Source organism: Lynx rufus, unplaced genomic scaffold (assembly GCF_022079265.1).
Source record: "Lynx rufus isolate CCGP_SWC_20201006 ecotype Redwood Valley unplaced genomic scaffold, mLynRuf1.p SCAF_37, whole genome shotgun sequence".
NCBI classification, from domain to species: Eukaryota; Metazoa; Chordata; class Mammalia; order Carnivora; family Felidae; genus Lynx; species Lynx rufus.
The window spans coordinates 3,653,729-3,673,246 of NW_025814853.1; the positions used below are offsets into that span (position 1 = coordinate 3,653,729).

A 19,518-nucleotide genomic window follows, 5' to 3' on the forward strand; every position below is an offset into this window, starting at 1 on the left:
CAGACCAACTCTGGGCGGCACTAGCCAGAGTCACATGCTGGCCAGTCGGCCTGGACTCGAAGCCCACGGCCAGCGTGTGGCCGTGTGGGCGATGGGAGGAGTCCCTCAGATCCCAATCCAGCCAGCTGCCCACGTTCTCCCTCCTACCTTTCTCTGCACAGACAGCAAACCATGCCAGCAAATTAGGTTAGGGAGGCGTTTAGGTGAGGGTTATAGGGTTGAGGCCGGCTGGCCTCGTTTTATGTCTAATTATATGTTGCTTGCCGCAGTTGCTAAACATAAATCACAAGCGTTTGGCCACAATTATAGTAATTATGTCCCTATGAGAAGGTCAGCACAAATGACCTCAGAGGAGAAGTAGTGTGGCAGCAATGAGTCGGGAGGCCGGGGACTGAGATGGGGAAGGCACTGGGTCTGTGCTCGAACCTTCCCGGGCAGTCGGGAGTCTGGGAGTTTTCACGCAGATGACCAAGGGGAAAGTGGACAGCGCCATCAGCAAAAGTTCTGAGGCATTTTTCAAATGTCAAAGGAGAAGTGGGTATGTTTGGGAAAACCTTCTAACATTTTTCTGTAAGTGTCCAGTTTCTAGGGGAAGCAGCCAACTCTCCTCAGCAAGCAGATTCAGGTGACTGGCCATTTTGAATAACAGAAGGGGCATCCTGATACTTTAAAACCTCAAGACTGGACAGAAAATAAAACCGTTTACAGTGGTTGGGTTGTCGCACTGAGAGCCGGCTGGGCGGGGGGGAGGTGGGGGCGCCCACGTGAGGGCCTGAGCTCCACCAAGAGCCAGGCTTATGATGCCCACCTGATGTGAGGCTTTGTGTGACGTCATGAAGCCGACAGCACCTGTGAATTAGCACAGCACTCACTTTGCAGGTAACCAGGACTCAGGAACAGACCGAGCACACAGCCTGTGTGATCTGGACCAGGGAGAGGCCATGTCTGCGTCCAGTCCACCTGCCCTCACAGGACCTGCACGAGCCCCCACACTCACAGGCAAGGCGAGGGTGTCCCGCCCCTCAGATCCCACCTCCAGCAAGTCTCTACCCTTAGGTGACGAATCCCCACTAGAGGAGAGGACATGTGGGCACCTGTAGCCAAAGCCACAAAAACTCCCAGGCCAGGTACACACTGGGGAGCCCACAGGTGTGGTCCGGTGGTAATCGTGGTCCTGGTCACGCTGGAGGCCACTGCTGCTGCCATAGGGTGTGGGGGGCTTTGTCTGCCTGGCCACATCCTGCCTTCTGAGACCAGCCCTGGTCAGGGGCCACAGCCCTGGAGCTTATCATGCAAACATGCCCAGGAGGCATCTGGTAAATGTTTCTTGAGTGAATAGACAAGGTGATGAGTGAAGGTTGATAGTGACCTGAATTTGGGCCACAGACTCACCCCACACGCGCTTTGGAGGGCAACCCACACCCCGCCCCTATCCAGAGTACTAACCTCACAGGGCACACTGAATTGTCCTTGGGGGCTGCTGCCACCACTGAGTCCAGCCCCATTCCTCTGGCCATGGAAGATTCTCAGGCAGGATGGTGGGAGCCGGGACCCCTTGGCTGCTGTCACCTGGGTGGGTGGGGGGGCAGTGCCCCTTCATGAGCAGGTGTGCACTCTACCTTCCAACACTCCCTCTGGTGTTTGGAGGGTGGTGAACACAGGAAGTCCCCGAATGTTGCTTGGACGCCATGATGTCCAGCTCTTCCCCACTGTGGGTGCCACTGTGGCCCTGGCTGGATTTAACTGGAGAAATGCTCACTGGGAGGTACACCTAGCCATCCATGTGAGCACACTCCAGGATGCCCTTACTGCCAGGGAGAGCCCACGTGCCTAGCCAGCAAGGACCCTTCTGGATCATAGTCAATCCCACGGGGTATCTTTATTCCCAACCAGGCCCTAGTGGGTGAAGTGGGGCAGGTGATCCCCAGGCAGCCTCAGACAGCCATGACCCACCTCACTCTGCTGTCCCCAGGCCCAAACATACACCACGGGCACCAGGGACCCATTTATGAGGACATTTCATTGCAGGGTCAGGAGGGGTCAGCAGCCCCACTCTGCAAGGCACAGAGAAGGATCGCTAGAGCATAAACCTCTCCAGGAGCTGAGTGAAGCCCCAGGAACCAGTTCTCCTACTATGGCCCCACCCCACAGCTGGCTGGCGGCTGTCAGCTTGTCAGGAGGAGGGAAATCTGGAAATTCCTGCTTCAGAGACCCTCAGGAATCCGGAGGTACCTGTGTCCCCAGAAGGGAGGGCCCGTCACAGAGCCATAGGTCTGAGAGTAGCAAGGCCAGGCCCTTCCTAAGAACACTGCCAGGTGGGCATGACTCCCTGAGCTCTTGTTTTTAATTAGTAGACTTCCTATTTTAGGGTTACAGAAAAATTGAGCAGACAGTACAGAGAGTTCCCACATAGTCTGCCCATTCCCCTATTATTAATATCTTGTTAACAATATTAACATGTGTGATTGTTACAACCAATGAGCTGATATTGATATATTGTTAACTAAAGGCTGTACTGTTCAGTCCTGCATGTTTTATATGTTCCTGTATGTTGACAACTGAAGGTCCGTAGGCACCACTGTGTTGTCCTACTTTTAGGGAAGTGGTCCTGGGCACAGGTGGCTTGGCAGTTCTTCAGCTCACAGAGCCCTGAACCTTGCATAGGAACAGGCTCCACATTGCCCCAGGGGTGGCCTCTGCCCTTTGGTCCAGTGGTTTCCAGGGAGTTCTGAAGCCTTAGCACTGTCACTCATTTGTAATGGGGGGGGCGGGCGGGTGTCCTAAGGCGGCCCCTGCCCCTTCCCCAGTGTGAGGCCCTGAGCCCTGACAAGCATACTGCGCTTCAGGGGCAGTTTCTTTACTATGGGGAGCGTCCTGGGTGCGAGGTGCTGCTGTGCTGCCTAGATATGGTTGTGGGTAAGAAGTGGTTGTAGTTTCCAGATTCACAACTGGCAGGTTCCTCCCCCAAGTGGCCTGGGTGGTGGTTTCACTTCGCCCATTGCTCCCCGCACTTCTGCACCCTGGTACCTGCAGCAATGCAGGGCACACACTCCAAGGTGGTGTGGGGAGGGGTGCAGGAGGCCCCTCAGCCTCAGAGCTGCCTGTGAGCCTTGGGGTGACATCCCTTCTTAAGGCTGGGCAGGGCTCTCACCTTGTGCTGTAGCTGGTTGGGGTGGGGGTGGGGGGCGCGTGGTTGACCTGCCCAGACCAGGGCTTCTCCAAACAGATCCTTCAACTGTAGCCACCTTTAAGGGGTCTGACTCTCCCGCCCAGGGTTCCTGAGGCGGCTCTCAGTTCCAGCTGTTTGGGGCCCTGCAGACAAGGCCTCCCCAGAGGGTGACAATTCCATCCCTACAACCAATTACATTTCTAACCCTTTGACCAGATGAGAAAGGTAAAACATTCAAACCAACAGGTGCAGGAAGTCACCCTCCTCCTCACAGGTCACTTGAAATCCCTCCCGAAATGTATCGTGACGAAAACAAGGTCAGATTTCTCCACCACTTGAGGCTGTTTGAGGCTGTGGAGCTCAGACCAGTACCAGAGAGTCGCAAAGCAGAAAAGCCTGCTTTTGTGAGCACAGAGGTGGCTGCACGGAGCGCCATGGTTCCTTCCCTCCTCCTTCTTCTAGGGTGATGACCTGGTAGGACGGCAGACCCGTCTCAGCAGACCCCATCCACCCTCTAAGCAGACCCAGCCGTGGCTCCTGGCCTCATCACACTGTACTCACCAACTCACCACACTGGGTCCTGCTAGGACGGGGGTCTTAGTGACTGCGGGCCTCTGCCAATACCTGGAGCCAGTATGGGTGGCCAGGTCTGGTGGTGGTGGCACTCGCATCTAGAGCACAGGGGTCAGGACACCACTAAAACCTAACAAGGCATCAGACAGTCTCCAGGAAGAATCAAGCGGGAGGTTGGGGACACAGGTACCAGACCAACTCCGGGGTTGGGGGTGGTGGGGACGAGCGGGCACAGGTCCGCAGCGATGCAGAGGAGCTGCGGCCCAGAGCCCTTCGGGGACGTGGATGCTCTAGAGTCCACGGGGCGCTCAACAGTGGGTAGGTCTCATCTCCAACCACAGCTGGGCTCCTCCCCTCCCGCACGGGCTGCAGACCGGGGCAGAGTCCGGACCTCTGCAGAGCACAGGTTTGGATCAGGAACGTCCCTGATGGAGTCTGGTCGCTCACACAGTAGTAGTGACCCGGCCAGGAGCCCCCACCGCAGCCCAGCGGCCATTCCCGGCTCAGTCTCCGCGATGGGGCCAAGGCGCAGCCGCTGCGGACGCGCCCGCTGGCCCGGCGCCGGCTCAGGTCGCACAGACTTGCGGTCTCGGGTTTCTTCCGCGTCCCGCGGCGTACCGGCCGGGCGCGTGCTGCTGCCCCGTTCTCTCCCGGCTGGGGACTCTCTCTCGGACCCTCCTCCCGGTCCCTCGGGCGGCCCCCTCCTCTCCGCGGGGCCGCCCCAGGACTCCCGGCCAGGGCGCGCAGGGCGCAGAGCTCGCAGCACTCGCAGCGCGCGCACGGGGCGGAGTTCCGGCGGGGGCGGGGCGGCCGGCGGGGGCGGGGCGGGGCGGGGGCGGGACGGGTCCCCAGCTGAGCCGGGACGCAGACCGCTGACTCGTCTGGTTCAGAGGCTCGGGTGGCGGCGGCGGGCGCGGAGCTCCCTGCGCGGCTCCCGCGGCTCCAGCGGCTCCAGCGGCTCCGGCTGCGGCCGGGATGGGCGGGCAGCCGCGCCGGGTGCGCGGGGGGCGCACGACGTGACTCGCCTGGACCTGGAGCCCCGCCCGCCCGGCCGCGCCGGGTGGAGGGTCTGCTCGGCAGGCGCGGACGCGGGGTCGGCGACCAGGCAGAGCCGGAGCATGCGGGGCGCGGCGCGGGCGGCCGGGGGGCGCGCGGGGCAGCTGTGGCCACGGCCCCCCGCCCCGGGCCCTGGCCCGCCGCCGCCGCTGCTGCTGCTGCTGCTGGGCGCGCTGCTGGGCGGCGCGGGCGCGCAGTACTCGAGCGACCGGTGCAGCTGGAAGGGGAGGTGAGTCCGCCGGCGCGCCCCCAGCCCTCGGGGCCGCTGGCCTCCCTTCCCGTGCCCTCCCCGCTCCGGCCGGCTGAGCGTGCGGGGGCGCGGCCCCGGGCGGGGACTCTGGGGCCCGCTCTCCAGGCCGAGTCCTGTCCGCGTCGCCCCCGCCCCCGGTTCTAGAACAAAAGAGCCCGCGGCGGCCCGGTGCCCTGGCCCGGAGGACGCCCAGAGGGAGGTGCGCCCGCGGCGCGGCGGGGTCGGTCCCGGCCGGACAGCCCGCTCGCCCCGCGCGGACCCCGCATCGGAGGCGGGCGGAGGTCGGTTCTCCGGCCCTCCCGGCTCTGCCCGCGGCGAGGACTTGCGCGCCCCGGGCGGGAGGAGCGGGGCCTGCGCTCAGGGCCGAGCGGGAAGGGAGGGCCGGCGGGTCCGCGGGAGGGAGCGGGGGCTTCGGAGGACCAAGCGGGGGCCCTGGCGCCGGCCGGGGTGCCGACCGCTCCCGTGCGCGCGGAGACCCGCGGGCGGACACCTGTGCGCGGGCCGAGTGCGGGACCCGCCGCGTCCCGCATCCCCGCCCCGGCCCCGGTGAAGGTCAGGCCGCCCTTGGCAGCGCGCGCGCTGGGCTCGGGGAGCCCCCCTTCACGCCCCTCCGCCGTGGCAGCCGAGGACTTTTTTTTTTTTTTTTTTTAAACTGAAGTGTGACAAGCAGAAAGGAGTTGCAAATCACAAGTATACGCGGGCGGGGCGCCTGAGGGCACAGCTACTTTGGTGAGAAACCGCCATCCGCCCAGGGCGCTGTCGCCCCGGGCAGGCGGCTCGACTCGCAGTTGGAAAAGCCGGTTTTGTGCCGCGGAAGGTGCAGGTTCAGGAGTTTTCAGGGATGCGCATCTCCTTCTCTGGAACTCTGTGGGCAGGGGCTGCCCTCGGGTCGCGGGGTCGGGGTGCTCGGTGGAGCAGGGCCTCTACCCGAGCCCTTCGCCCTCACACCTGATGGGAAGACTCCTGCCAGCACACACCTCGTGCTGCTGCGGGAGGTGGGGGGGGGGGGGAGGGTGTCACGGGTTTTTTCTGAGTGAAGACAGTTTTTCCGGGAAGCTTGGGGGGGTTGTGCCAGGGTGCTGGGCTCTGTGTGAGCAGGGCGGCCGCTGGTCATCTTGGATACTTACAGAGCCAGTTCTCTGTGGAGACTGGCAATCGCCCTGCTCTCTGCTCCCCACTTCCCACCGCCGAAGCCGGGGTTCTGGGCTCCAGAGATCGGGCCTGTGGTGCCCTCCCTCCCTTGCACGCACACCAGAGCTGGGATGCAGGGCTGCTAAGATTGGGGCCACGAGCTTGGAGCTCTGGGGGAGGGCTGGCCTGCAGAATGCTGGCGCCAGCACAGGGCTGGCTGGGAGCCTCTGACTCTGACACACTCTTCCAGGGCTGCCCTTTCCCCCACGCTCCTAATTAAACTCCCTGCCTTGCAGCTTCTGCTGGATGAATCAGTGCACCCCTAAACTGAGGTGTAGGGTGTCCTGCTTCAGCAGATCAGAAACAGAAAGCCTGTCCCACCCTGGGAGCCTGAGTTTCCAGAGGAGGAGCTGACACCCTTTCAGGCTCTCTGAGGACTGTGTGCCTGGAAGGGGGCTGCCTCTCCTGGGGATCAGAGAGGGCTGTGAGTGAGTGCTGGTCATTAGGGCCAACCAGCTCCTGGACCAAGCAGGGGTCTGCCTCCTCTTTTCTACCTGGAGAACCAGGGACGCTTACCTGCTGCCCTCCTCTCTCCATCTTTGCTAACATACCCCGGGTCTTGGACTGCCTCCAGCTGCCCTCCACTCAGCGCAAAGGCAGAGTCTGCTGGCAGAGGGTGGCTGCAGGGGCTGTCCCAGTGGGATCTGGACGGAAGACAGGCCCAGGCCACATTCCTGGATTATAAGCTCCCCTTCCATTGTAATTGCTGCCCTAGCGATCAATATGCCTTGCAGATCAGCTGACAGATCCTTGCTGTGGAAACTTGGGTTTGCTGGTTTGCCTGCAGACTCCTGTAACATTTATGACTTTTTATGAGCTGTTCTAAAGACAGCACAGGGTGGTGTGAGCCCCAATACCCTGGGTGCGTTCCGATCCCCTGATAGGGAGGGAGTTGCTCTTTATGATACTGGCCACTCACATTTGACAGGCTGAAATGCGTGTCTGGGTGTTTCCAAGCAATTAAGCAGGAGGTTTTGCAATCTCGGTCCCTTGTGCAGGGGCAGGACAGCGCCCTAATCTTTATTAGGCTGTGGTTGTAAAGGTGGACCACGAACCTTCCCACTGCCGTCGGCAGGGTTTGTGGGTCTGTCATACCTTGGCTAGCTCTCCTACTGGGTGGGGAGATGAAAGGTAACTCCAGTGATAACCTCTGGGTTTCGCCCTTGATCGAAGCTCTTCCTGACTTAAGTGAACAAGAGACCATAATTTACTCCTGGTGACTCAGGTGAGCCAGGCTGTGGGTGTGAGTAGTAAGAACCCTGCTGCCACCACACTGACCCCTGCAGAAAGTCCCATGTCGGTTTGGAATTTGCTGTCCTTTGCCTGAAGGTGTGTCTACACTTCCCTGGGGAGTGACACTGGCAGGCTCTTTGTTGTTGTTGTTGTTGTTTTTTGAGAAATAAAGGAATCTAGTTTAAATAGCCCAAGATCAATCAGTGTTGTCAGCTCCGTAAGAGTGACTAGAACCAGAGTGTTTTCTGTCTAGCTTCATCACATCAGAAAGCAGGTATCTTATTTTTGCCTGATTAGTGTGTCACTTGCATGCCATGTGAAAATCATTAATGCCACCATCAGTGACATCACAGATGTGGCACATTTTTCCACCTCTAGCAATTTTGCATAAACAGAAGTTTTTTCAGGTTTGCTGTGGTGCTGGAAACCTAGAGGTGAGAGATTTAGCTAGATGTTCTGGTGAGCACCAGACAGGCTCGGAGTCCTTGATTTCTTTCATTAAAGGCTCAGTGGGGTCCCAGGCTGATCAGAGTCGGTGAGCATCTGAGTGGCGGTCTTGCACATCACATGCTACCGACCTTCATGTGAACACTCCTGTGTTGAGTGCCTGGCTCACGTCTTGTTGACCTCAGTCCTTCAGGAGAACATGAGGGAGAGCAGAACAGAGGGGCGTGCTGGCCGTGGACCCTGGGATGGGCATAGACAGTTCTCTGGGTGGCAGTGAAGACATCAGGTAAAGGGTGGACATTTCTTCTAAGTCCACTTTCGTGTTGTTCCCGGTCCTCTTATAGTCGAGTGACTTATGAATAAATGGAGCCAGGTGTAGTGCACAAGATGTACAGGGTCATCTGTGCAGGCTGGGGACAGCCATGGGCTGGCCATCTGTCCCCCACAAGCGTTCCCTCTGCCCTTGCCTAAGATATGGGTGGGGGGTGGACCTCTCTGTTTCCCTGTCCACTGTTTGGATTAAAGTGACTTAGTGAGAAGTATCCGAAGCCTTTGGTATGGGCTTTCTTTTCCCTTGAGCCCCAGGGTCCCTCCCCGACGGAGAGGAAAGTGAAGCCTGGACAGGATGATTTTTAGGGGAGAGAGCTTTGAGGATTGGTGTCTGGGCACAGGGCAAGTGTCCAGCTGCCCCTTGAGGCTGGAGACAGGAGAGGAGGGACACTGTGATAAGTTTGTTTTGGCTGCCCGAGAGCAGAGGTGATTATAGTCATCTGTGTCAACCACTTACCATTTAGTCTAATTTTTTCACACAGCACTATAATTATGCTCGTCCACACATATGTGTCAGAGGAGCTTATATGAGTTTTATTTGACTCTAATTTGTAAGTCTGTTTTGCGTGTGTGGCTCTGGTAGGCGTCTGAGGCCAGGCCGGCTGCTAGTGACCCAGGGCCTTGCGGGGGCGGGGAGCGGGGTTGGGGGGGGGTCACCTCCTTGACACCTCCCTCTGATGTGGTCTGCAGGATGACTGTGCAGCCCCAGCCCACAGCTGGCCATCGAATGAAAAGTGAGGTTTTTTGGAGCCCAGAGCATGAGTCACCAACAGTAAATGCAAACCATATGTTACGTGTTTTCTCCTCTGTAGAAAGGGTTTCTGGTAACTCACCCAGGCCTGGGCTCTGAATATAGCATTGTTTATTACGCGTAAAAATCCTAAGAATGTGGGTGAACCTGTCTGAGATCCGATCAGAACCAAATTTCATGTAATAAAACACTTGGTTGAAGTCATTGGTTGAGTTCCAGGGCTGCTTGGTGGTTATGACGTAACCATCAGCACAAGCTGACATTCACATTAAAATTTTGAGTAGGGGAAACTTTAACGTTTTTGATGGTTTCAATTTCTTGAAAACATAACGTAATGACTTTACTCAAGACCTGTCTCACGAAGAGTGTACAGACTTCATTTTTTCCTATTTAGCATTTATTAGGAGTGAGATTAACTTGGCAGAAGCTTCCCCTTGGGAAGGTGAAAGGTCTGCTCACTGTTTGCGTCTCTTTCCTGTGGCTTGTTCACGCGTTCCCTCCCATGCCTCTCCCCTATGGAGGACCATTACCTTACTTTTGTAATTTGCTGTGATGATATTTGAGTTTATTTTTAAAGATATGATTGGCAATGCAGGGTCTTCAGGTTTGCGAATGGAAACACTTGCCCCTATCTGTGAGGTGCTAAAGACAAAAGTCACCGACAACCTCCAGCCCCCCCAAGCTGCTAACATTCCTATTTGGTTTCAAAGCTACTCTTTGGACCAAGTGAACCGCTCCTTGTTTTCACACTCAGTGGGAATCTGCCATCGTTCCTGGCCCTCGGTTGGTCATCTGGAACTCGGGTTTGTGCCAGAGTCCTGTTGGTGTGTCCTTGAACGTGTTCCGGAAGGTCCCCCCTTCCGTGGTTCTTCCCCCATTGCATGCATCGCCACCCTGACGCGGGGAGCCCCAAGAGCATGGTCGCCCAGTGCTGCAGCCTTGAAGGCTGGCAGATGGAGCGTCGAGGTGCTGAGAGGGTCTGAGACAAACATTGTCTACGCGCATCAGGGCGTGGGCCTGTCTCACCGTGACTCTCTGGGGCAGGCCTGCCGGAGGGGACTGTCGCTCCCTGGAAACGGCCCCTTGCAGCAGGGCAGAGGTGGTGGCAGCCCGCGTGTGGGTGAGGGGCTGCTCATGCACCTGGGCGGGCGTCCCCCAGGCGGGTACATGCGGGGTGCCGGGCCCCAGCTGACGCGTGTCCCCTCTGCAGCGGGCTGACGCACGAGGCCCACAGGAAGGAGGTGGAGCAGGTGTACCTACGGTGCTCAGCGGGCTCTGTGGAGTGGATGTACCCGACTGGGGCTCTCATCGTCAACGTGCGGCCCAACACCTTCCCGCCCTCCCGACAACACCTGACTCTGTGCATCAAGCCCCTCAGGGACTCCTCGGGCGCCAATATTTATTTGGAAAAAACTGGAGAGCTGCAGCTGCTGGTGCGGGACGGGGACCGCGGGCCCCGCCAGGTGCACTGCTTTGGCTTCGAGCAGCGGGGCCTGTTCGTGGAGGCAACGCCCCAGCAGGACATTAGCCGGAGGACCACGGGTTTCCAGTACGAGCTGACCAGCCGGCACGTGGAGTCAGACCTGCGTGCCCAGTCAGGTGAGTGGCAACCTCCGGGGCGGGGAGGGCAGTGTTCCCCTCCCACGGTCTCTGTGAGAACCCGCCTGCTGCTGGCAGACGGGCCCCCCCGTGCGATGGGCATTGGACGTGTGTGGCCCCGTTAGTGTTGTGGGTGTTTTGCACGTGGGGAAACAACGCAGTCTCAGGAGGCGTGTTTGAGGAGGGTGAACACACGTGCCCTGAGAACGGCCATAGGTCGGACCTGAGAGCCGTGATGGGGTGTGGTCCTGGCTCCCTGCTCCTCTTCTGTGCTTGAGACTGTAATCGGAAATGGGTGCTGTGGCCGTTCACACCGCCCCTGTGTTTCTTCTGATATGTGGATTGGCTGTGTGTTTTTGACATCAGCTGCAGCCTCTGACACGTCGAGTTTTGGGTGGGAGCCAAGGGTGATTCACTCTCCAGAGAGGTGCAGAGCCTTGCTGACCTGAATTGTGGAGCTGGTTCCAGCTTCCAGAGGCATTTTGTGGGTGGGTGTTACAAGGGCCACCCCATGTGGAGTGGAGACAACGGCAGCATGCCAGGAGAGGGGCTGTGTGTGTGTGGGGGGGGGGGTGGGCGAGTCAGGTGGCACAGGAGCTCACCCGGGTTAGTGAGGTGAGTGAGGACCTCTCAGGGGTTCCCGTGAGGCCGGCCCTCGAGGAGCCTTCTCCACCGCAGAGCCCTTCTCGTTGTGGTGCTGGCAGGAGTCCCCTCAGCAGCAAAGGGTGTGTGTGTGTGTGTGTGTGTGTGTGTGCACGCGCACGTGGGGACTGTGAGTTGGCAGACAGCTTGGCAGGGCCCTGTGCGGAAGGTGGCGTTGGTCTCTGAAAAGTTCCAGAGACAGAGACTGAGGAGGACTGAGTGGCCCCAGAGCTCTCACGTGGGGCGGGTCTCGCCCCATGTGCCATGAACAAGGACTGAAGTCCTCGTCTTATATAGACACCCATGCCAAGCGTGGCCCTTGCTCGAAGGCATAGATGACCTCCTGGGGTCCAAGTGTGTGGGGTGGGGGTCCTAGTGTACCACTTGTGTCAGTCCCGAAGCTGGTTGTGGTGAGGCGCCTTCTGGTTGAGGGGGTGTGAACTTGGATTGTCCTGTGAGTAGGTTCCAAGAAGGCCATTCTCCAGGTGACCAGCTGGCCCGGATGATGGGCAGGTAGGGGTGCCATGGCATTGAGTGGTGCAGGCCAGGGAGGAATGCTGCTACCACCCCCAGTACACACGGCGGTCCCAGTACAAGGAGTGACCCGGGCCCAAGTGGCAGCAGTGCTAAGGCAGAGACACCTGGTTTGAGGGGTGGGTCGTCTCCAAGAATAGTATAATTCTCCACATTTTAGTAAATGAGATGTTTAATTCAAGTAAAACAGATCTGCTAGGATTTGAAATGTAGACTTTTCTCCTGTATGTGAATCTGCATTTTATCGTTCTGCATTCTTGGCTCAGATCAGTTTTCAAAACCTTCAGTCTCTCTCAAACTAAACCGGTGTGTTGGAGAACTTCAGTGTAGGATTGCCCGGGTAGGACCCCCTCCCCCCTCCAAGTGCCAGCCGCCCGGGTAGGACCCTGCCCCCCCTCCAAGTGCCAACTGCCCGGGTAGGACCTCCACCCCCCTCCCAGTGCCAGCCGCCCGGGTAGGACCCCCACTTGGAAAGGTAGGACTGGAAGCTGCTGTAAATCTCAGGACCTGAATGATACTTTAACCACAACAGCCTTTATCTTGATGACCAGCTATAGGAGGGTGGGTTAGAGAGCTAGAGGAGGGTACCCCAGCCTCGCTGTAGGGGACCTAGAGATAAACTAATAGTAAAAACAAAATCTGGAAAAACCCAGTCACTGAATTTAATGCTTGTGGCTGAGTGAAGCAGATGTTAGAAACTTGTTAACAATTTCTTTTTTTTTTTTTTCTGAAGTATTTTATTTTTAAGTAATCTCTACACCCAACGTGGGACTCAAACTCACGACCTCAAGATCAGGAGTCCCATGCTCCACTGACGCCTCTTACTGATTGAATGTTGATGGCCCTTTAAAGATATTTGCTGCTGGTCCCTGTTCTCTTGTGGCTTGAGCTTCCTTCCACCTGGTGGGTCATTCTTACCAGATGCTGGCGCTGCCTGTGTAGCCAGTTGTTTCTTTGTTGGGCACCTGAGCGCTTCCATTTGTCCAGAAGGAAAATGCACAAGGGTGGCCATGGGCTGGGATGACTCAGAGACCATGGCTCCGCCCTCGGGGACCAGAGACTTAGTCTCTCTCCCTCTCCTTGTGGGCAGGGTCTGTGCACCCCAGGTTCCCCTGGTCCCTGTTTTCAGGCCAGGACAGTGAGCAGATTTGGGAGAGGCCTGTGGGATCAGTGGTTGGGCTGTCCTAGGTTCCAATGGGGCTGCCGGGACAAGGTCCTGCATGATGGTGGGTTGTCTGGTCACAGCCTCTGCTTGCCCTCTGTGCATCTCTCGAGACCCCATGTAGGACGTTCAGCTGTGGCTGGACATTGGGCAGTCTGGGTGGCCCAGGGGTTCCCTTCTTACCTCTCCCCCACCCCTGACATATGCCCACTGGGCCCTGGAGGGTCTGTTTGAACCCGGCGCCTGCAGGGATCCAGGCACCCCGTGGATAGTGGGGTATGAATGTGCGTCTGTGCGTTGGCCAGGAATCGGGCCCTGGGACAGCCCAGAAACTTAGCAACTGTCAGAACTGGGGGTGGGGGACTCAGATGTGTGTGGGGTTCTAGGAGCTGGGATGGAAACAGGCACAGATTCTGGGCCCTTCCTGGGGGCTCAGCACTTTCTCAGCCTGAGGGAGATGAGGGGCAGCGGGGCTCTGGGGAGGCTCGTGCGTCCTTCTCCCCGGGGTGTTTGCCTTTCATCAGGGGATGGGCTCCTAAGCCTTTAATGCCAAAGGAATGGGTATGTAATGTGGAATGTCGGTGCCAGCCATCTGGCAGCAATGATGTCTGCCGGGCCAGACGGGTAGTGCGCGGCTCCCGGCTCTCTCCTGTTCTGGCCCTGGCCGCAGCTGCAGGAAACTTGGGTGAAGCTGGAGGCTGGACACCTGTGACGTGGAGGTGTGCAGGTGCCTGTGGGCTGGCCAGTCAGTGATCCTGCCTGCTGCGGAGGTGGATGAGCCTTCTCCCTCACTGGTGACTCATAGTAGCTTCTAGTTTGTGCTGACTTGAAAACAGAGAGGCTCCCGGATGAGAGATGTGTGTGAGCCTCACGGCCCCAGACGGTCCCGCTTGGGAGTGTTTGCAGTGAGTGCGGTCGCCTGGTGTGCACTTGAATAACCAGCTTCCTGGTATGGTCTGAGATGCACTGACACCCAAGAAAAGGCCAGAATGGAGAGGCAGGCCACTCCTTACAGGCGCAGATTGAGGGGTGGGTGGTAGGAGGTGACCTGAGGGGTGGGGGGGGGGTGCGGGATTGAGCCTCCTTTCCCCACCCTGCCCTCCTCCTCCCCCTCCTCCTCCTCCATGGGCCTCACCAGGGCATCTGAGTAACGCAGTTGCTGAAAAACTCTGGCAGGACACGAAAGGTGGGCAAGTGGCCAGATCCAGCTAACTAATGGATGAAACTCTAGGCCACTCCTGGAACCTGGCCGGGCTGTCTGGGGGCCGTCCTCCCCAGAGCCCTGGTGTACGTGGGGAAGCAGGCACACCAGGACCCTCTGTTGCCCAGTAGGGTTGGGGATGTGTGGTGGTGGCCAGTGAAGGATGGCAGGGGGTTGCTCTGTCTGGTTCTAGGGGGTGGAGACAAACATCCTCCTTGGTTTGCCTGGGGCAGCCCAGGTGGACCCCTGATTCCAGTCTGTTCTTTTATTCCTCTGGGAGCCGAACAGCAGGGGCTTACCGGCTTGGCCACATCTACCTTCTGGGGCTTGGGGTTTGGGGTCCATGTGATGCCTACCCAGAGCAGGCTTCCTTGAGCAGATGAGGTGGGAAGACAGTGGCATTTTAGACCCACAGCGAGAGGAGATGGTGCTGGCCATTAATGCATGAAAGTTATTGGCATTGCTGGCCGGTAGCCCGAGTCACGCGGTTTCCAGTGTGCTCCATCCCCCTTCCCTGGTCAAACCTGATGTGTTTGATGTGTTGGGGGGGGGGTGGTGAATGATGCCCGAGGGGTGGGCTGGGTGGGTACCGAGCCCCCCACTAAGGAGCTCTCTCGGTTTGGTGGTGGCCCTGATGGGCTGTGGGGGATGAGTGGCAAAGGTCAGCAGAAGTCGAAAGAAGCCTCATTATGTCCTGGAAGCAGAAAAGGAGAGAAGAGATTTTCCCCCCAAAGGATCGTTTATTTTCTGTAATTATCTTTCATCTCGCCCATCTCTGCACTCCTGGGATGAAAGCGTGTGGCATCCACCTGCTTTCTCAGCAGGAACAGGGTGGGGTGGCAACAGGCCAGGAGGAGAGGTGGGGGAGATTGAGATATCCCCGCGGTGGCTGACCACCTCGGGGTGGCACCGGCCCGCAGCTGGCTGTGGTGAAAGAGGAGGAGGCTCCAGAACCTCATGTGGCAGCTGGGCCTCAGCTCACACCAGCCCCGTGCCGGCCGTGTCCCCTCCCTGTGCAGTGCTGCACCCACCAAACCTGCCACCTGTCACTGGCTGCAGTGACGACCCCAGCGGATGTCCTCATGCACAGTTTTCCCTTTGGAAGTTGTGTGTGTCTGCCTGGTTGTCCTTCCCGCCAGACCAGCGTGCGGCCATCTGCAGACCTGTCCCAGGCCAGGGCCTAGCATGAAGCGTGCTGCCCTCCCCCCCTGCCCTCCCCCGTCCTCCTGCCTGCACCTGCCGTCCTCACCTGGGTCCCTGCAGTAGCCCCAGCTGCTCTCCCTGACCCTGTGTTTTCCTTCTTCAGTTCATTTTGTGCACATTCCGGAAGACTCTCCCTAAGATGCCCACACCTCAGCCAACCCCTCTCAAAGAACTGTAAACCCAACTGGGCTCTTGGCTGCTCCCTCCTCACCTTCCCCTGCAAGGAAACGAGATTCAGTGTGTCCGAAACCAGCACATTCCACTGCCTTTATGAGCCCAACTCCGATTATTAATTGTTTCCAGATTGCTTCTCTTGGCATCCACAGACTGGATTTTCCAATGAGGTGACCTGTGCTTTGTAAAACTCAGAATTATGAGGGAAGTCTCCAGGGTGGCACTTTATTAGCTCAGCTGTGGTGGTATCGGCTCCCTGAGGCTTCTGGTGGGAGGATCTACGGGCTGCTGACTGCCCTCCGCCGGGGCCCCAGGCACCCCCACAGCTTCGGCAGTGCAGTGGGGGTGTGAGTGGGTGGCCGCCCCGGACAGGCTCCTTGCCGCCTTCCTCCTTAGCCCTCAGCGGGCGTCCCCGGGCCTGTGTCCACGGAGAGGGTCAAGCTCTCGGGCTTGGTGAGTTGCGGGCCGCCAGGCCGGGTATCTGACTGCCGGGTGTGGCCTGGGCCTGTTGCTGTACCACTGCTGCCTTTGTGGGCACTGCCTGTGGTCTGTCTCGGCCGACTCAGAACCTGAGATGTGCCTCTAGAGAGCTTGTGTGGACCGAGCTTCCCACCCACCCTCACTTGGAGCGTCTAGAGGCCTGGCCCCCAGGGACTCTGCTGGGGCTCCTCTCTCCTGGGCAGATGCTTTATGAGGGGTGCCCGGGATGACGCCTCTGACCCCCTGGCACAGGGGCTGAAATTAGACCTTGCCTCTGAGCAGAACTGGAGAGCCCGGCCTCGTCATGCCCTATGTGTGTGGGCAGCGGGCCGCTGGAGGGGTGTGCAGGGTAGGGGACCCCCAGTGGGCTGCCTTCTTTTTTAAGAGAGGCCTTGAGGCTGGGGGTCTATACATGGAAGCAAAGTGCCCCAGGTGGGCAGCAGTCTTTGGGATTTGGAGCTGGGTAGGACATCCTCTCGGCCAGGCTGGCCAGGCTTCAACACACCCAACCGGCTCTGCTAGTCCTGTAGCTTCTCCAGGTTCCCAAGAACCTGATAGAAGCGGCAGGCAGTGTGTGGGCCAATGAGTCACGTCCCCCTGAGCTGGCCTGGGGCACACACATCCTCCCCTGCCCAGGGCAGGACCACCAGGGCCAGTGCTTGGAAACTCCTGTCCACCCCCTGGGGTCCGCAGAGACCCCGTGCTGCCTAGGGCAGCACAGACCCTGTGCCCCGCGCCCCAGAAGGCCCCTCTGAGCTCTAGCTGCTCGGTGCCTGGCCTTGCCCCCGAGGCCTCGAGTCTGCTGCCGCCAGGGTGCAGGTGACTGCTCACCCAGTTCGCGTGTGAGGGCCAGCAAATGCCAAAGCCAGGACGTTCCGGGGCCTTGAGAAGGTGATCTTATTCCAGCAAGACTTCATACCTAACCTTTGCCTGAGCTGGGAGGATTTGTGCCAGACCCTAGAGACTTAGCGGCCAGGGGGCAGAGGCCTTGAAAAGTGCAGTGTGACTGCCAATTCATGCTGTGTCCTCCCAAATCCAGTGCTGGGTTAGGAGTGCCGTGGTCTGGGGGGAGTTGCCAGAGGCTTGTGCCCCCCCGCCTTTCTTGAGGCCTCACCCAATCTGAGGAAGTTAGGGTGAGGGCTGTGCTGGGGCAGAAGTTAGTGGGGTGGGGCCTGGTTTGGCTGGAGGAAGCCAGCCCCCACCCTCGCCCCGCCAGGCCGTGGGGGTTTGGGGATTCTGTGAACCAGGCTTGCCGTAGACGGTGTTTGCAGGCAGTGATCTGGTCTGAGGTCAGGGGCCTGGGGAAGGGGGCTGTGCTGATGGCTGGGACTTGTTTGGACGAGAGCCCCACGGCCTCGGCCTGCAGACGTGACCCTCGATGCTCACCGACACCTTCGGCAACCAGTGCCCTGACCTTCTGGTCTCGGCTACAGATGGGGACCTGGGGAACAGGTGTTGTGTGAGTGGCTGGTGTGGCTGTGGAGGCTGGGAAGGAGGAGACTCTCAGCCAGGCTGGTGTGGGGGACGTAGCTTCCGACCAGCTCAGGTTGGTTTCCCGTTGGTGATGGGCCTGGGAGAGTGGTTTGCCCCGGGGCCCAGCAGTTGCTGCACCAACAAGCTAGGTGGGGACCAGCACGGACGCCCACTGTCCCTCGGGGTGCGGTGCACGCCCTTCATAGCCACATCTTGAGCTTGGGGTTCCCTGGATTCATCAGCCCCCACCCCCCGTGTGGTGGCCGAGGTTGGGTCCTCTGTCCTGTTCCCTGAGGTCAGAGCTCTTACGGGACCTGGTGGGTGTGAGCGGGGTCTGTGTCCCGCAGACCCTACTCCTACCTAACCCTGTTCTCTCCCCGCAGCCCCGTGCCGCCCCTGCAGCGACACAGAGGTGCTGTTGGCGGTCTGCACCAGCGACTTCGGTAAGTGTCCTCGTGCTCCTGCCGCACGTCAAGAGCCCCGCTTGGGCCTGGGAGGGCCTTCCAGTGCTGGCACTCAGCTTGGGGAGGAGACGGCTGAGGGCATTGGGCTTGGAGGTGTAATAGGGGAGGGACGGATCTGTGCCGGATGAGAGGGGTGGGAGTCCTGTTCAAGGTGGTCACTGAGCATTTTCCTCCAAGGCATGGTCTAGCCTCACCTCAGAGTCCTGCTCTCCTCTGGGCCCCTGTGGACGCTCCAGCAGGAGTTCCTGGTCCTGGGGGTCTGAGGAGCCTGGGGGCCCCGGGGCTGAGATCAGGACTCAGCTGCGTGCTTTTGCTCTTGGGCAGCAGGGCGGGGGAAGCACTCTGGGCGGGGGGAAGGCAGCCCGGCTGGACCCTGCTCTGAGCGCCTCCAGCTCGGAGGGCAGTAGTGTGGTGGGAGTGCAGAGCTCCTTTCCACGTTTTGGTCCTGCATCTGGAGGATGGGGGACCTTGCCCTGGGCCTGCTCTGCCCGGCTCCCTCCCATCACCCCCTCCCCTCTGAGCTGCCCCGTTTCTGTCCCACCTGGATACAGGGCGGCAGTAGATGTTGTGTGTTAATTGCGGTTGTGTCTTGTTCTAACTTGAAACGTTGATGCACACAATGTGACTTCTGTCTTCTGTTTCTCCCCACTTACATGGCTGTTATCCCTGACAGAGTCTGAGTGGCAGGGACAACCCCTAGAGGGCCTCAAATGTCTGAACTGGTCTTTCTAGTGGGATTTCTGGAATGCAGAATTCAGGGTCAGCCCCCGCAGGGTCACCCCCGGTGACCCCACTGACTCCCGTGTTCTTGCCTCCGTAGTCGTCCGAGGCTCCATCCAGGACGTCACCCACGAACCAGAGCAGCAGGAGTCCGCCATCCACCTGCACGTGAACCGGCTGTACCGGCAGAAGAGCACTGTCTTCCGGCCAGCCCCAGAGGGCGGTGGCTGGCGGGGGCATGTCACCACGCTGTTGGAGTGCGGTGTGAGGCCCGGACGTGGGGAGTTCCTCTTCACGGGCCACATACACTTCGGGGAGGCCCACCTTGGCTGTGCCCCGCGCTTCAAGGACTTCCAAAGGATGTACAAGGATGCTGAGGAGAAGGGCCTGAACCCCTGCGAGATGGGCACAGAGTGACTGTGGGTGGCCACCGCTGCTGCCACAGCGGGCGCTCGGACCTGGGCTCCCCGGCGCACAAGCCACATCTGACCCCACGAGGTCCTGGCCAAGGACTCCCTGACTGATTGGAAATGTTGTAAGATGCAAACTAAGTTATTATATTTTTTTTAAAAAAGAAACGTCCATAGGAAATAAACTCCAGTGTCTTAAAATGCCTTGTGTACCATTTCATGCTATGTTTCCAAAGCACCTGACGGGATTGTGTTGGGCTGGTGTGTTGGGTAGGGCTCTGGGGCCGGAGCCCCTGGAGGATGCCCAAGCACCAGGCTTTGTACAAAGCTCGGGGACCATTTAGAGTGGTTTCTTATGACGGAGATTTACGGAGCCAAATACTTATTTTTTGGTTGGTTTTGTTTTTCAAAGACTGTGTTTTGCTAGCCGTGGTCACTTTTGGGCCACTGGCAGCG

At 58.9% G+C, this 19,518-nt stretch overlaps 1 protein-coding gene across 1 annotated transcript; it reads left to right on the top strand.

Moving 5' to 3' along the window:
* Positions 1-4,662: 4,662 nt before the first annotated feature.
* Positions 4,663-19,263, top strand: METRNL (meteorin like, glial cell differentiation regulator). The gene is made up of 4 exons (XM_047093991.1): positions 4,663-5,027; positions 10,211-10,599; positions 17,852-17,911; positions 18,753-19,263. The coding sequence occupies exons 1-4, from the start codon at positions 4,861-4,863 to the stop codon at positions 19,067-19,069; spliced, it is 933 nt and encodes a 310-aa protein (XP_046949947.1). The 5' UTR covers positions 4,663-4,860; the 3' UTR covers positions 19,070-19,263.
* Positions 19,264-19,518: the final 255 nt, after the last annotated feature.

Excerpts from the sequence above, each read along its gene's own strand:
- METRNL (XM_047093991.1), top strand. The coding sequence starts at position 4,861 with ATGCGGGGCGCGGCGCGGGCGGCCGGGGGGCGCGCGGGGCAGCTGTGG. Across the intron at positions 5,028-10,210 it reads CGGTGCAGCTGGAAGGGGAG|CGGGCTGACGCACGAGGCCC; the intron begins GTGAGTCCGCCG and ends TCCCCTCTGCAG. Across the intron at positions 17,912-18,752 it reads GGTCTGCACCAGCGACTTCG|TCGTCCGAGGCTCCATCCAG; the intron begins GTAAGTGTCCTC and ends TTGCCTCCGTAG.